Here is an 18572-nt window from a genome sequence, read left to right on the forward strand (position 1 = left end):
CTGTGGGATGGAAAAAAAATGGTACATCACCAAAATTTTGAGACAATGCTGACTGTTTTGCAGTCATTCAATCTACTTAGTCTCTCAAAATGAGAGACACCATGTTGAGTAGTGAGTACAATATTGTTAGCAGAATGAAGTACAAATAAATTACCGTTTTGATTGTGAAGTGGTGTTTGGGACCTTAAATAGCTGAAGGGATGAAGTGAAAAGGCATGGGACTGAGTACGACAAGTGAATTAAAAATGGGCCAGGGTATTGTGGAGAGAACAATCTCACGTTTTGAATGGTGTGAAGGGGTGGGAAAACTGTATTTAGTGATAGCATTGTGCTATGAGTGGCTGTAGTGTTGAAAGTTATCCATGATCTGATGAAGGCCAAGGTAGGGGAAATCTGTCCTATTTGTGGTAAGGAAGGGTAGGATATAAGTACTGAGAAATGGAATAGATTTTGTCAAGATAGAAAGGAACTTATCAGAAGCACTTTTATGGGAAGTGCCATTAAAATGGATTGGATAGAAGTATTGGATAACTGGAACAGTCCTTGAAGAGGATAGTGTGGGATCAGGTGTAATTGCAGTAAGAATGGGTGTAAGTGAGTTTCAGATTGATTAACAATCTCTCTTTCCTTTAGAGCTAAAGACAAAAGGTAAGGAATGAAAGAATCTGATGTAAACTATATGAAGATGAGAAGGGTAAACATTGGGAGTAAAGCTGATACTTTTTAGTTCATGGTGAGAGCGGAAAGCATCAAGGTAGTGGAGAAAACGGTGAGGCAGGGGAGCTGCAAAGAACTGGAATGTTGAGGATTGTTACCCGAACTTTCAATATTCTGGTTGCAGTTTTTTCTTGCTTTCCAAATGGTCCTATTTACTGACCATGAAACCACAATCCACACCATGCTTCTGCAAAGCTTCAATAATTATGTGCAAGGAGGAGAAATTTACGTTGTTGGAATTTTGGAATTCCTCCATTCTAAACCTGTTTCTGACATCCACCTTCACCATAGTCCAAACATGGCTCAACGATTAAAAACGCAACTGCTGGTGAGAGTGGGAAAACATTAGAGTTGTGATTGGAAGACTATACGAAAGAGACAGAATCTGAATAAACACAGCAGGCCAAGCAGCATCAGGGGATCAGGGAAGCTCATGTTTCAGGTTTGGACCCTTCCTCAGAAAAAAATCTGAAGAAATCTTTTCTGATGAAGGGTCCAGAACTGAAACGTCAGCTTTCCTGCTCCTCTGATGCTGCTCGGCCTGCTGTATTCATCCAGCTGTACACCTTGTTATCTCAGATTCTCCGATATTGGCAGTTCCTACTATCTCCGGAATCTGAATATCTGCTTCTCCGCTCGTGGTTTGTGTCTACTACACTTGCTGTTTCATTTTAACTAATTATGGATTCCCTCCTTGCTGCTGCATCCAGAGATGGATTCTGTATGGACTATAATACAATACTTTCCAAATGTCCTTCCTGGACTCCAGCGACCTTTACCATGAAGCATGCGCATTGTAGGCAAACAGCTTTTGACTCACTTCAAGAAGGACCTCCTGTTAAGCACAGTGCTGTGTTGCACTCTTGAAACAGATTTTTTGGTTAAAGGAGCGGTGAAGGCAGAAGGGTGGAAAACTTAGATTAGAGGGTGAGGAACAGTTATTCTAGCCAGTCCCATTGCTACAGATTCATCAGTTGCTTTCAAAACGGTGGCTTGATACCAGTGTTCACAAAAGCTTACTTGAGTCTAATTGGATTTGCTTAGTTTGTTTTTGTTCTTTTAAATTTGTATGTTTTGAAAGGTTTCAATCGTGCGCAGTAATGGGTGTTTGGTGATAACTTGGATGGTCCCACAGTTGAACATTTGAGAGGTTTGGCTGGATTTGGGATGTAATGGCATTCTCTGGTTTCAAGGAAAAGACTTGATTTTAAAGAACAAAAACTAACATGGAAATCTTTTTTTGTTCCTTGATTGATTACTCTATTGATAATTTCTATTTAAAAATAATATGCAGACTTAAGATTTTGAATGTAATTTACAATCTGGTGGCTAACTAAAATCTGAACTTTTTAAAAATGAATTCATTCATTCACATGTTGTGGGTGTCACTGGCTAGGCCATTTTTCTTGCAGAAGCATTTACCTTGCAGAAGGTGTTGGTTAGCTGCTGGCTTGAACTACTGCAGTCCAGGTGGCGTTTGGGCATTCATAGTACTGTTATGGAAGGGAGTTGCGAGATTTTTACCAGGTAACGGTGAAGGAATGGCAATCAGGATGGTGTGTGACTTAAAGGGGAATTTGGAGATGATGGAGTTGTCATAAACCTGTTCTTGTCCTTCTAGGAGGTAAAAGTCCGGAGCGTTGAGGGTGCTGTTGAAGAAGCCTTTGTGGGTTGCTGCAGTGTATTTTGTAGATGGTGTACACTGTTGCCATTGTGAATCATGGAAGCTTGGAGTCGGAGATATACAGCACGGAAATAGACCCTTCAGTCCAATTCATTCATGCCAACCAGAGATTCTGTATTAATCTAGTCCCATTTGCTAGCATTTGGCCCATATTCTTCTAAACCCTTCCTATTCATAATCCCATCCAAATGCCTTTTAAATATAGTAACCGTACTGGCCTCAACCACTTCCTCTGGCAGCTCATTCCATTCACGTTCCACCCTCTGTGTGAAAAAGTTGTCCCTTAGGTCCCTTTTATATCTCTTCCTGCACATTAAACCTGTGCCCTTTTTAGCTTTGGACTCCCCACCTGGGGGAAAAGATCTTCCCTATTTACCCTATCCATGCCCTTCATGGTTTTATAAACCTCTAATGTCACTCTGATGCTCCAGGGAAAAGAACCCCAGTTTATTCAGCCTCTCCCTAGAGCTCAAACCTGGCAACATTTCTTGTGAATCTTTGTGAACCCTTTCTAGTTTCACAGCATCCTTCCTATAGAATTGCATACAATACTCCAAAGTAGTCAAACCAACACCCTGTACAACCTCAATACCGTATGAATTCCCAGAGGTGGATGGGTACCAGTCAAGCAGATTGCATTGTCCTAGAGTTGTTGAACTGCTTGAGTGCCTGGTGTGACACTCATCCAGGCAATTGGGTAAGATTACATCACACTCTTAATTTGTTCCTTTGTACGTGGTGGACGTGTTTTGGGAAGACAGGAGGTGAGTTACGTGCCACAGAATTCCCAGCCTCTGACTATTCCTACAAGCACAGTATTTATACAGCTGGTCCAGTTTTGTTTCTTCAGTGATAATCCCAAGTATGTGACAATGGGCAAGTCAGTGATAATGCATTGAATGTATAGAAGGTATGATTGGATTGGAAGAGATGGTCATTGCTTGACAAGTGTATAAGACACTTATGAACCCAAGCCTGAACGTTGGCCAAGCCTCACTCTGTAGACGTGGCCTGTTTTTAGTATCTGCGTCATCATGAATGTTGCTGGATATTGTGTGATTTTTCAGCAAATATCGTCTCTCTGACCTTTATGTTGAAGGGAGTGTCAGTGATGAAGCAGCTTAGGATGATTGAATCTGGGATACAATCCTGAGGAACTCCTGCAGTGATGCCCTGGGACTGCAATGATTGACTTCTGACATATCCAAACATCCTCCTTTATCCTTAATAGGACTTGAAACTGTGAATCCTTCTCAAATTCTCATCATTCTTGCTAAAATTCGTTGATCTCACTGCCTGTCAAATGCTGACTTGGTGTCAAGGGCCATCACTCTTACCTCATCTCTAGAATTCAGCTCTATTTGACCTTACTTGGACCAAGGCTATAATGAGGTCAAGAGCAGGTGGAATCCAAACTGCGTATCAGTGTGCAAATTATTGTAAGTGCAGCTGGATAGCCGTCAATAACCCCTTTCTTCCTTGTTGATGGCTGAGTGTTGAATGATGGCACAGTAGTTGCCTGAGTTGGATGTGTTCTTTTTGTGGAGACAATATACCTAAGCAGTTTTCCACATTGCTGGACAAATGCCAATATTGTGACCGTGACTGTACTGGACCAACTTAACTTGAGGCAGGGCTAACTCTGTCACTGATCATTTATATCGTTTACAGTGAAGCAAATATTACCTTCTAAATAAATTGTAGAATTAAGAATTTGCACGTATGTTACCATGCTATTTTTTAATGTTATTGAGAAGCACTTACAGCATAATCAATGATGATTGATGTCTGCGTGAGTTTATTTTGCTTCTAAGAGAAGTATTGTTAATCATCATCCCCTAACCTGAATGGATTCCAATTATATTGGGAAATTAGAACTGATTTGATTTTATTTTGCTATTTTTCTGCCAATAGGGTGAATCTGTGAAATATTTTCTGGATAATCTTGACCAGATTGGACAATTGGTGAGTCTAATTCCTGTTTTTTCTTAAACAACCAAAGCATAGGGAATTCACCCTTGCTAACTTGAAAGTTGTGATCATAGTGGTTATATGCTGAACCAACTTCTGCATTATGTGGAAGATAATGTGGGCAAAAATCGAGTTGAGACTGTGTTTTGGAATTTCTCCCATTTGATAGGTTAGCTGAATGAGTTTTTGTTTATTTCAGCTAATTGCATTCCTCTGCTTGCTGCCTACCACTTGCATGTAGAGAATTACTTGAATGTGGCAATTTACCACATTTCTGAAGTGCCTCAAGATCAATAAACAATGATCCCAGATGATCTTTTTCAAAAGAACATATCAGCCAATTTGTTCCGAGGAAAGTCTGAGAACAATCCATGAATTCTTATTCAAACACTCAAAAATTATCTCAGTAATATAATGTTATAATTGGTGTTCTTGTCTATTAGGATGATGTAATCGAGTCCAAGTTCTTGAAACTGCAAAACAAATTTTTAGAAAAAGGTATTTGGAAATAATGCTAAATTGGCAGTTTTCATTGTTGAAATTTGCAATTGTTTGTCTGCTTTTCTCCAGAAAATGATCTCCTGCAAGTGTAGCTCTAGAGCTTAGGGCAAGGATTGGATTCCATTGAAATCACATTGAAACAGAGTGAGAATGTGTACTGGGAGGATTTGACGGGCTGATGCAGCAATGTCCGTATCGAACATTGCATTCAGGATTCATTTCATGGTGATTGAATTGGATTACCTGATTTATTGATGGATGTTAAAATAAATTAAATGCCTGTATTGGCAGCTGTATGGGTTGGCATTTGTTTCTAACTTATGTACAAGCTATGATACAACCTAATATATTTCAATAGATGCATGTGAAAGTATAAGTTAAAGCACTTGTGCGATTCCCAGATAACAGATTTGGCTGTTGCAAATGACCTGAGTTACATTAGGAGTGGTGAAATGCTCATCACCTTCAAAAATATATCATGAAATTTACAAAGTAAGTTTTGCAGATGCAAATTGTGGTTAAACTGACACAGGGTTCTATCCAGAAACCCTCCCAGTGGCTGTTTCAAACTGCTGACCATCATTTTAAGTGACAAATTGAAATGCAGAACCTCATTTGTGCTATTCCTGCTCATCATTTTGCATGTAGCGAGAAGCTAGTGCTCCTGGAACTGCCCATTGATGGCATGTGACAGTTGTAACTAAATGCAGCTTCTGCCTTATTAGCTTATAAATGTCAAATCATTCTGTCAATTAATGGACAACGGTAAAGACACAAACCTGCTTCTTTCAGGAGATTCTCATCACCCAGCCTCTGCCTTTTAGATGATGCAAGCAATTGGTGATTAAGCTTTGGTCATGGTGCCACCCTGGTGTCGAGGAAGGAGTTGAAGAGCAGGAAGGAGGAGACTGTCTGTCTTTCATTTTTAAATCAAAATCTCCAACTTCATAGGAATTACTTGCTCAGTTTCTCATTGGAATGAATTTGTTCATGAAGTAGTTTGCAGCACAAATAAGCTGGCCCATATACAGTGACATTAGGCTATTTGGCCCATTCAGCATGAAGATATTTATAATGCTGAAGATTAGAGTATTTTTGTTCTATCTTTATCCTATCTTTCCCTATGCCTTTTGAACTTTTCTAATCAGTTGTTTACTGTGTTACTGTCTGATTGAAGGAGCTCAGATTGTCTGACCGTGATCACCATCTGTTTCCGAAGGTGATTCTTGAAGCTGGAAGTGTTTTGAATTTTCAAATCTGCTCCATGCCAGATTTTTTTTTTCGCCTTTAGCCTTGCTCTGTGCTGCAATATTTTCATTTATTGCAGTGTCCCTACAACTGATGAATATGGAGAAATTATCAATCGAGAAATACAACTGCTCTTCTTGCCACGCTCACCACTATTGCTTCCAAAGATCTTCCAATCTACAGTGTTCTATTGGCTTTTGTAGTTTATAATTTTATCATGTAGAGTATTGTTCCACAGTTGTTTGGAAGTATTCAGAAATGCAGTCCAAACTCTACTGTTTGCAGTACATCATAAGTCCAAGCTGGGTAGTTCTCAGTTTTGAGTGATTTGGAAATCTCTTTTATGTCTGATGGAAATTTATTGATTTGTTGTCTTAATTTGCAGCTTTTTCAAATAGTCTAATTAATTGAGCTGTAAATTCAGTCATTGCCTGCAGTCTATATAATCAAATATTCACATTACCAAAATACAATCTATCATTCATTTTACCCATCTTTGACAGTACGAATGCAGTACGAATTTTGAATGTGGGGCATTTGCAACTATTTTGCAGCATTGGAACAGCCAGATGAGACAACAAACTCAACACAGACTGAACTCCCCATTTTCAACTAAACACATGGCAATGATCTCAAGGGAATAATCGCATTGTATTCAGAACATTCAAAGCACTCCAGTATTTCATCGCTTTGGTCAGTTTATTGTTTTGCAATCAACTTTCAAGAAATACAAGATTTCAGTTAACCAACTTGAGATTTCTAAGTTTTTTCTTTCATCTATGTTACCATTCACAAATTTTGCATTTTTAAGGAGTTCCAAATTATTCACAATTTGAGGAATAGCAGACAAATTTCATTGAAGAAGAATATTTTGTTTTTAAGATTTTTGCTAATCAAATTAAATTTGTGCTGTTACTAAGTGAATCTTTCAACTGATCCATTTTTCCCAAATGATAGGGAGGAGAAACATGTCCTTCAGAAATCAAATACAACTGCCACGCAATTCCCTTACTTTTACTTCTCCTCGCTTTCCAAAAGCAGCAGCATGCTTAATTTCATGTCTGGCTGGTATCCAGTCCTCGCTAGAGTCTGAACTTGCTGTGACTATGGGATGTGAAATTCACATCTTTAAACCATTGTTCTGCTGGTCCTGTTTGAATATGTTGAGGCTTCATTATTGCTGGCAGGATGGATAGCCAAAGAAAATTTGTCATACTGCCAATGTACCTAGTTATGCAAAATTTTCTAATTAATTTCTTTATTTCAGAGTTATCTTCCCAGCAGGCATGATGTCCTACTTGCGAGAAAAGCCACCAAAGGAATTGTGGAGCATGATTTTGTCATAAAAGGCATTCCTTTCAAAATGGTAGATGTGGGTGGTCAACGGTCACAGAGGCAGAAATGGTTTCAATGCTTCGATGGCATTACCTCTATTCTATTCATGGTTTCCTCCAGTGAATATGACCAGGTCCTAATGGAAGACCGGCGAACAAATCGTTTGGTAGAATCAATGAATATCTTCGAGACAATTGTAAACAACAGATTGTTTTCTTCTGTCTCCATCATTTTGTTTCTCAACAAAATGGACTTACTTGTGGGTAAGGTGAAAACAGTCAGTATTAAGAAATATTTCCCAAATTTTGAGTGGGACCCTCACAATCTGGATGATGTACAAAAGTACTTGGTTCAGTGCTTTAATAACAAGCGACGAGATCGCACCAGACCACTGTTCCACCATTTTACAACAGCCATTGACACAGAAAACATTCGATTTGTATTCCATGCAGTAAAAGACACTATTCTGCAAGAGAATTTGAAAGATGTAATGTTGCAGTGAAGGGATCAGCATTTGACTTTGTGTTGTTCTTTGGTATTCCTTCTGCCATCAGCATTGTTTCCAAGAACTCAGTGGCTGACCGTTGTGGATGTAATAGGCACCTCTGACGACATGAAAGCTTGATGCTTGACAGCATCTTATTGGAAGTGCTTATAAGTGTCCTTTTTTCACTTCAAGTGCTCCAACATCAGAAGCATTGTGAATAATGATTTTAGACATTGGTTGCACTAAGGGCTGTTTTCTGAATGTGTTGGATGATAAAATTGGGTAACTGAACGATGTATACCAATCGATTAAGTTCCTTGAACAAAAATAGCATGCAATGCAAGAGGTGTTTGCATGGAGCTCTGCTTCAATTAAAATTTCAGGGAAAGTTTATTATCCAAGCTATTCAATGGATTCTAGCCCTCCTCAGCATTCAGCTATTTACTACTGCCTAATGCAAATTGGATCTGAAGTCCGAAAAAACTCCTAGCAGTGAGAAGTGGATAGCATATCCAGGAATACTGATCCTCTATTGCTATGTACCTTTTTGGGAGAATGTTGCAAACAACTACCAAGTGACACAGTTATAGCACTGTTAATATGCTGAACATTTTGGACTGCAATGTGAAGCACCTGACTTGATAGTGGTTTTTGTAAACACTTTCGCAATCAAGTGTGACAGTTCATGGGTGCAACCTGGAGTTCTGCTTTATTGTGAATGTGCTTGTTACTGACAGTTATGGTTTTTATAAAGTCCCTTTGCAGTGATATCTGACTAGTATGTAGAGCATCAATAGAATATATTACAGGTGTGAGCTGTTAAGTTTGATAAAGAGCTGGAACTGTCTGCCTGGAGTGCTGGTCAAAACTCAGTTTTAAATCTGAAAACAGGTCAAAATCACACTAACCATTGGCTGGTAACAAATGATTTTTTTTATAAACATGATATTAAATAAAGATTCAGCATGAATTTGTAATCAAAAATCCACTGTGCACCCTTTTGTAGCATAGGAGATTTTGGAGATGAGTTACAGTGGTGGAGATGCTCTTTTGATTTGAGTGGCTGCTACCAACAAGCATACAAGAGGAGTCTCTCAAACAGAAGTATCTGATGCTGACTAGAGTTGCATTTTTTTTATATAGCAGCAGCTGTAGTATGACAGATTTTTGAGCCACATTGATCAGATGTGACCTAGAAAACCTTAACATGTTATCATTGTCTGGGAAATCTGAACTTCCAGCTAATCTCTTAATGCACAAAGAGGCATGTTTTTCTTTTTGAGCCTCCAAGTAGTTTATCTGGTTTAATTGAATATCTTATCATGTAGCAGGATAAATGGATAAACACAACAGGTTCAAATTGGAAATTAAAGAAATGAGTTTTGACTTGCCTGTAATTTTAAGCACTTTTTTTTTGTTTAGATTTGCTTTGGCATTATTGAATTTGCCTGGCTAATCTTTAAATTGTTTGTAATTTTGTATTCACATTTTCTATCACCTAAATTTTTAATTTGCTGATGACTTTAGCCACATTTGATTGTGGAATACCAGATTTGGATAAATTAACATTTAGAATTTAACAAATTGTATAATGTGTATCGTAAGAAGGGTCTTCAGCAATAAAGTGGCAGCAACACTTGCCCTCATAGTTACTTACGTTGCATTTTAATACATATAGGTTTAAACTTCATTGCCACAAGGAGAGTAAAAATGGTGAGTTTAAGTAGTTGGCTAACTTTTTTAACCTGAGCAGTCTGTTTTCACCCAAGATTTGAATTTATTTGGAAGCATCATGAGAGTTTTTTTATTTGAAATGGTAATTCATGACAAAGGTATGTGTTAAACTACTTAAAAGGAATGGCTTAACACTGGCATTAGGATTACACATTACTCTAGGTACTCTGTATCAAAAGAAATATTGCTCTTTTTTTAAAGCAGAACTGGAGAAATTTCCAGTTAGTTTCGTCTGAAAACTACAAACCTGTAAACCGACAAAATGTGATTCTAGTGCAATTTGTGCATTCTTTGTCAGCTGCATGTAGGTAAATGTATACATTCTTAACCATAATGAGAAAAGTACTTTCACAGGAAGTAAATCAATTAAAATTACAAAGGAAGATATGTTGCAGTTTTTGTGTTGGAATGGATTTTTTGTGGTGTTTGCATGGAAAATTTATTAATAATTCCTCTCCTCCTTCTCCTGCCCTCCCCAACACCGATTTCTTCCTAGACTTAACATTGTAAAGTTGAAATTCACTGGGAAATCTAAGCTAAATCAAAACCCAAGAGAGTCAAATCTGACAAGAGGGTCCTCTAACAACAATTTGCCTTTTAGTCTGCTAGTTGTTTTCCATTTTTCATTTCATTTATATTCATGAAATCTAACCTCAGTCAAATTATCCAATGTACGGTATCCCCTTCACTGACAACTACTAGGAAAGTGGGCTTGTTCAAAAGTTGTTTTTTCTTCAATACTCTTTCAATATTTAAAGAACCAGGAAAGTGCGAGCAGTTTCATACAAGCAGAAATGAATTTTTACAGAGCCAGGTGTACGTATTTAGAGTTTGTGTAATTTGTGTTTTATGCAAAGTGCACTTAACCATCTTTTTAGCACTTCGAATAAGACATACTTGGAGAATGATCCTCCTAAGATCTGTCAGGATTTATTTTTTCTTTTTCTTTCTCCCTCCTCCTCATCTTCCTGCCAAATTCTGAACAATTAAAGTAGTGGAAAGTTGAACCATCTGTAAAGGTCTCCTATTTTTACTTAGTATGGTACAAGTTGTTTGGAACAACTAGATTTGTTAGCTGACAAAATATGCTTACACTGGGGCTTTATTTGGTCATGTCTTCATTGGTCTCATTTCTTGTTCTTTTTAGGGTATTTGTATGAAACTGAAATGTGTGAGAAGGAAGTCTAGGGCTTAGACACTTGTTTAGATGACATTTTTTATTTTAAGAAAGATCTGTGGACTGACAAATATTTGGCCAGTGTCGAATACTGATGTTTTGCTGAATACTCTGTCATGTGTCAGCTTTTCAGTTGCCTTCCCTCTATGTTGTGAACTCATTCCATTGCTGGTATAACACTAATGTTTCATTCTTGGTCAGCCCTGACTTATCTGATGCAGGCTGTTTTATGTTTCTAAAATTGGCCATTTTTATAATTTATTCTCCTGTCTTTATTTTGTTTTTTTTTGCAGAGATATGTGCTTCAGGTGGAGAAACAGTAAACACAAAGTATAGGGGTATGACAGAAAGAAATTTCAAGTCCGCTTAACTTTGGTTGATGGTTGGTTTTGAGCCAAAACACATCATTTTGTTTGGGATTTCTTCTGATCTCCTGCCATAAAATCAATAGAAACCTTGTAGAATTTGCATAAAAGACACTTTACAGCATTGTTTCACTGAAATTACAGTGGGTTATCAAAAAATATCTGTTTCGTAGCTTCAGAGCAGAAAGTAAAATCCATGAAGTTATTCTGGAACCCATTTCTGCATAATGTTTAACTCCGAAGCAGCAGATTCCAATTACAGATGGTTTTGCTATCACAAATGGCTGAATGTAGTTCATATCATCTTACTTCATTGCGCGTTCATTCCGCTGTTCTTTTTGCAGGGTTACATTTTCTGTATTCCATATTGTCACATGAAATTTCAATACATTCCACTTTTAAAATTCAGTTTGTTTGTCATTTGCAGGCACATTGCAATGTTTCTTGTCCAGAATGATCCAACACTACTCTTCTAATTCACCTGCCATTCTGTCATCTCTTGCTGATCTAAGTTTAGGGGAAGACCAGATGATTTGAAGTTATTCTGGAGTAATATTTGTTATGAATTATGTTGTTTCTTTAATTCAGTTAACTGAATTGAGATTTAAAATAAAAATGCCACTAGGATTTCAGAGATGGGTTTTTAACCACTAAGTTTACTCTCTCAGGAATTACATTGGAATTCCAGTAATATTTTACAAATCTGTCAAAGGTAAATTAAGAAATCTTTTAGTCTTTCATAGAAAGTATCCAGTTCATCACAATGTTCTCAGTATCACTCATCAAGAACTGACAAGAATCTCGAGTGGTTTTGAGCAGAAGTCAGACATGTTGTTTTAGCTTTGCAGCTTCATTGATAAAGCAACTCATTTTGCAGTGGATACTTATTGTATGGAGAATGTTCGGAGAAAAGTGGTAAGTAATGATGTGGTTTAGAGGTTGAAGTTGTGAAGAACAGGGTTGTCAAATTGATCTCTTCCATTGGGGAACATATTGAGAGAGGATTTTATGTTACTGGATTCAAATATGCTGAGGAACATGGGTGGCACGGCTAAATCATGATTTTGTTTCAAATTATCTTCTAATTAAACTTCACGAGATTCAAGTTCCAACAATTCCACCTTCACTTTCCATTGGAGAGTTGAATAACTAGAATGGAATTCTAATTTCCTGGTTGTTGCTAATACAACGAACTTGGAGACAAGGTATAGTGAATAACTTGTTAGGGTAAAATATCTTTTACTGAGTGCTTTTAGATAAATTATGTCGTGCTTTCCACCACCTCTGGTCATCCCAAAGCACTTTAAAATCTAATTTGAGTACTTTCAAAGTGTAGCCACTGTTATAATGTATGAAATGTGGTAACTAATTTGCACACAAGTCCTAGAAACCATGTTGAAGTAATAATCGGGTGTTCCTTTTTTGGCCAGAATAGTACCATTGGGGTTAAACAGGGCCATGGTTTAGCTGTCTAATCTGAAAGACATCACCTCCAACGGTACAATCCTCTAGTCTTCACCTCTGGATTGGGATTTAAAACCACAGTTGTCTCACTGAGAGGTATACCTTAACAGAACTGGGCATAAATAAAATATGTTTGTATTTGAATGTTTTGTGCATAAGTATGTTTCTCCAATATTGTCAAGAAACTGCATGTGCAGAGTAAGTGGTATTTCATTTATGGAATGCAACTTCTTTTGGTTGGGCAAGGACCATACTTTGCGGGCATGACATAACTATAGTGGATACTGATCTACAGAAAACACGCAAATCCTAATCCCCCTGCCATTTTAGGTGAAGCTTTTATATTGTCTCGTCTGTAAGATAAAACTTTCATTCCGATAATGCATTTCCTTTGGGAACTAGCAGAGTCTGCAATACAGAAAATGTCAATGAAAATGGATGGTTTATAGCAAGTATTAATTAAACATCTTTGCCTTTAATTTTTATTTCATGACAACTATTGGAAAATGTATCTCTGTAGTTGAATATAAAACTTGGCCAGTTGGTGCATTGAAGATAACTCCACGTTGATCACTTTGTATGGAGGAAAGCATTTTTAAATTTAAAGAAAAATCAAGTTTACTGAAAAAGGAACAAGATTTGCTATGAATTTTGTATATTTTTTTCTAATCAAGGCTGATTTTATAGAATCCTTCAGTGATTGCTAGAAAATTATCAACTTGAGAAAATGCCAAGGGTATTAAGTGCTCATAGGGTAAGCTGTTGCTGCCTGACATCCCAGAGATTAAATGTTCATTTGATTTTTTTAATGTTTTGAGGAAAAACTGTTCAACAGAAACAATGCAGTAAGACACTCTTAGCATCTCGTGGTTAATAAATAGTGATAATAACAATGCTAACCCTTACTGGGTTTAAATTAGATACAAATGAAGACAAACTGTGTAAACACTCAATGCCTTTGTAAACTGTATAAACTGTATTTTAGCTCAAATTGCTTTCTATTATGTTTTATGTATATTTGTTTTTATAAATATCAAAGTGTACTTTATCTGGATTGTTGTAGTCTGTATTTAATATCTTCTGTATGTATAATTCTGTACTTATGAGATGCTGAAAAGTGGAATATAGTGTTTTTTTTTGCCAGTTCTTGACACATGGAATGCATTATTACTTTAATCCAGAAACTAGGCTTTCGTTTATGCTTCAGCCACATCTCGCGAAACCACATCCTCTACTGTATTTTACCTATACATCAACATTTAGATGTGGTAGATACCTCAATTATATAGCCGTATAGAACCTGCAGTGTAATTATCATATAATCTGGAAAGCATTTGTACTGTTTTGTATTCTAACATATTCTGAGAAAGTCTGTAAACTCTTGTACAATCTGACAATAAAAAAAACAAAAAGTGCATTCCTTATTATTGTTAAAAGTTGATGCTTGCTATTACTGCTAAGTTGATCATGCATTATTTTGAATACCGAAAAAATGAAGTGCTTTGGGCATTGTAGCGCACCCTCGATGAATCAAACAAGGTATGTGAGCAGCTATGCTGAATTCATGTCTCTGTTGTTTTAGTTTTACCTAGCTTCCCAGGCCTTTCTAGAGTCTCCTCAGTCCTGCGCTATAGGGAGGTAAATGGCAGGTGCTGTTTCTAAGACTTCATTGAAATCATTCTTCCTGCTTTAATTCCTCCTCCTCCTCCCACCATTTTTGTCCAAAAATACTGAAGTACAAGGCTTCCTGAACTGAAGGCCCTTTTAAATGCTCATTTTCTTCTTCCCATTGGTGTGTATGGCTTTTTGGATTGCTCTGAAACTGATTGTTGCAAAAAGTAGTTTATTTTTATTCTTGTAATTAATCCACTTTTACATCAACTCCCCCAATGATTACCTCCTGTGAGTGCCCTAGACAAGAAATAAAGACCCCACCTCTTCCCCTTCCCCCTTCAACATCTGAAGCCTCTGTGCCACCTCTGCAACCAAAGCCTCACCACCTGGTCCCACCCACAGCCCCAGCACCCGGAACCACAGCCCCAGCACCCGGAAGTCTTCGCCACCATGGCCTAGGTCTCATGCTTCCAACATCTTACTCTGGGCCAAAGCAGGAAAAATTTGGGAAGCATCGCTTTAGAGCTTTTCTGTGACAGCAATCTTGTACACAGCAAATGAACCCAAACATGGTCCATTGTCCATACACTTTTTGGAATAAAAGGAAAGCAGCATTGCTATTTATCCAATATTTTAATTAAGGCTCTCTAATATTCACTCTCACAAGCTGAAAACTTAATATTTTGGTTGATATGAAAATGTTTTCTCATTTTTGGCTTGTGTTCAAGAGTTTAAATCAGATATGTATTATAGGATTGTGACAACTGAGAAATGCCACAACTTTTAAAATATCCACAGTTTTATATTTAAGCAAACAATGCTGTGCTGGTGAAATTGAAAATGAGAATAAAATGTCATTTTTTTTGTTTATTGTAAGGGGAATGGAACACAGTAGGGATAGGTTGCTATGGTTGTATAGGGTATTGGTTGACACGAGTACATTTTGATCTGAAGTACAATTTTGATTTTATTTAAGAAACTATGTAAATGCATGAGAAGCAGATCAGAGAAGGTTCACTTGATTGATGGCTAGGATTGGGGAGGTTGCCTTAGGAGGCAAGGTTAGACAGGTTGACCCTGTCTCCATTGGAATTTAGAAGAATGAGAGGTGATGTTACTGAAAGGTGGAAGATCCTGAGGAAAGTTGATCTGGTGGATGCTGAAATGGTGATGAAATGATCCCCTCTTCACCCTTGTGGGGAGAGACCAAATCTGGTGGATATAATTTAAAAATAAGGCATTTCCAATTCAACACTAAGATGAGGATAATATTTTTGAGGGTCTCGCAACTATGGAATTCTCTTCCCTGGAGAATGGTTGAGGAGGGTCATTGACGATTTTTAAGGCTGGTAAGGTTCTAACCATCAGGAACTAAGGGTATTGGACAGACAAGTGGACCTGACAGCCGTGCTGCTATTAAATGGTGGAGTAGGCTGTAAGGGGCTGATTGGCGTCTGCTAAATTTATGTCTTTTTGGTATAATCAAAAATCAGGTAACTATTTAAAGTGGAGTTTGACCAATTCTGAGTTAGTCATGGTTAAGGATGTCACTCCTGGAGTGTAAGAGGCTTCCACTTTTTTTGTCCTGACACCAAACATGTTTGAATCAGTTACATAACTACCCCTCTGCCCTTGCAAAATCATCAGACCAAGGGGAGTATCACCAATCATCCAGTTAACGCTAGACTAGATAACTACAAAGCTGAATATGTTGATGGGGTTAGATATTAGTGGAAAGTGACTAATTTCAACCACAAAAGACAGCATAGACCTGTGGACAGTGGCCTGTTTCTATACTGTGTATTCTCTAATTACTTATGCTGTGGTCTGAGATGTTTAAACCATCAACTCCTGCTTGTGTAGGTTGTCTCACTGAGCTGGTTTGTTAGTTTGCAGATGTTTCATTACCATGCTGGGTAACATCAGTGCAGCCTCTGACGAAGCGCTGTTGCGCTTTACTGCCCAGTATTTAAACTCTGGGGTCTGTTGGAGTTGATTACCTCATTTCCGATTTTTCTTCACAGTGGTGTGTGTGTGTGTGTGTGTGTGTGTGTGTGTGTGTGTGTGTGTATAAATAAGGTCTAATTTGACGTATTTATTGATGGCCTCCTTGGTGGTACGCCAGGCCTCCTGAAATTCCGGCGATTTGCCTCTGTCTCTGCTTGACCTGTCCTAAGATCATGATGTCCCTATCAAACTGGTGGTTCTGCTTATCTGCCTAAATGGAGACGAGCGAGTACTGTAGTGTCTTTTTGCGGGCTGGTGTTTGTGTATTTTCATGGCCAGTTTTCTTGTCTATCCAATAATGTTTGTTGCTGTCCTTGCATGGAATCTTGTATATCACATTGCTTCTGTCCATAGTGGGTAAGGGGTCTTTGGTTCGAGTTAGCACTTGGCATAGGGTTGACATAGGTTTGTGTGCCACTCTGATGCCCAATGGCCCGAGGAGTCTTGTGGTCAGTTTGGCTATGTTCTTGCTGTACGTGACAAGTGTCAGGGTGCACTGTATCTTCCTGTTGTTTGTGTGATAGGCATAGTTGGACCCAGTTATTTGGGTTGTCCATAATACTTGGTAGAGATATTCTTCTTTGCTTTAGTGTAGTTCTGGGTTGCTGCAGTGTGTCGTTACTCATTTAAATAGTGTTTTCACGCAACTTTGTGAGTGTTGAGGTGGTTGCTGTTGAAATTCAGAACTTGATCCTTGTGTGTGGCCTTTCTATGTATCTTCAGAAATTCCCCATTGGCCCTGCCATGATGTCTAGGATTGGGAGCTGTTTACTGTTTTCTTCCCTAGTGAATTTGATGCTGGTGAGTGTTGTTTGAGGTGGTGTGTCTGCTCTAGTTTAGTCCGTTTTGATGGAAGTGTTGGCCACATATCAGATCCATACTTCAGGTTAGATCTGCGGAAGGGCCATTCTTTCAAGTCTGCATCACTACTTCTGCTATTAGTCTGAAGATATGGTTGTCCCATGGGTATCCAGTTGATTTGTTCATGGATTTGGCTATTAAAGGAAAGTTAGTCATGAGGCATGGGTCTAGTAATTTCAGTATGTTGGGTCTGTGGAGATGGTGTCACTCTCGTCTCGTTCTTTTAGTGCTGGTGTTTTTCTTGCCAGTGGTATATATCTCGATGTGAATAGGATGGTAATGCTAAAGGACACCCTGGTCTCGTCTTTGTCTATTCTTACGTCTTTGAACATAAGCAGAAGCAGTGATGCATCGATTTGGAAAAAGTGGCCCTTCCACTGATCCAACCTAATCTAGGGATCTGATACATGGATGACACTTACGTCATCAAATCGATTTAAATTACAGGAGAGACACCAACTAATAAATAACACTCTCTCACAGGTGTCAAATTCACTAGGGAAGAAGCAAAGAACAAACAGCTCCCATATCTGGATGTCACGGTAGAACGCAGGGCCAATGGGGAATTTCTGACGAAGGTGCACAGAAAGGCCATGTGCATGGATCAAGTCCTGAATTCCAACCTTAACCACCCCAACCCACACAAACACACTTGCATGAAAACACTAGGTGAGCAACAACACTCTGCAGCAAACCAGAACAATGCCAAAATACAGATGAATACCTCCACTATGTACTTAAGGACAACAGATACCAGAATATTTGGGTCCAACGATGCCAATCATACAAACAACAGGAAAATATGGTACACCCTGACACACTAACATCATGTTACCATACATCAAGAACATGTCTGAATGGACCACGAGACTCCTAAGACCATTGGGCATCAGAGTGGCACACAAACCTATGTCAACCCCATGCCAACTGCTAACTCGAACCAAAGACCCCCTTAGCCACTATGGACAGAACCAACATGATATATACGATTCCATGCAAGGACTGTGACAAACATTGCATTGGACAGACAGGAACGAAACTGGCCATAAGAATACATGAACACCAACTAGCAACAAAAAGAATGACCAGCACTGGCTCGTCTCCATTCACACGGATAAGGCGAGCGAACGGTTTGACAGGGACAAACATCAAGATCCTAGGTCAGGTCAAATAGAGACAATCTCCCAGAATTTCGGGAGGCCTGGTTCTCCACCAAAAAGGCCATCAATAAACATGTGAAGAAAAACTGGAAATGAGTTCATCAACTCCAACCGGAACCCAGAGTTTAAACACCAGGCAGGAAAACACAACTGTGCTTTATCGGAGATTGCACTGATGTTATCCAGCAGGGTAATGAAACATTTGCCAACTAATGAACCAGCTCAGGGAGTGAACCAACCACAACAT

The 18572-nt window shown here is 38.4% G+C and overlaps 1 protein-coding gene across 1 annotated transcript in view; it reads left to right on the forward strand.

The window, feature by feature from the left end:
- The window catches only part of gna12a (guanine nucleotide binding protein (G protein) alpha 12a), a 78651-nt gene extending 64558 nt beyond the window's left edge, over nucleotides 1-14093 (forward strand). Inside the window, exons 3-4 of the mRNA XM_048552329.2 lie at nucleotides 4316-4366; nucleotides 7389-14093. Coding sequence (XP_048408286.1) covers nucleotides 4316-4366; nucleotides 7389-7958 — 621 coding nt within the window. The 3' untranslated portion in view covers nucleotides 7959-14093. The remainder of the gene's footprint in view (nucleotides 1-4315; nucleotides 4367-7388) is intronic.
- The last annotated feature ends 4479 nt before the right edge of the window (nucleotides 14094-18572 follow it).

Source organism: Stegostoma tigrinum, chromosome 23 (genome assembly GCF_030684315.1).
Source record: "Stegostoma tigrinum isolate sSteTig4 chromosome 23, sSteTig4.hap1, whole genome shotgun sequence".
NCBI lineage: Eukaryota > Metazoa > Chordata > Chondrichthyes > Orectolobiformes > Stegostomatidae > Stegostoma > Stegostoma tigrinum.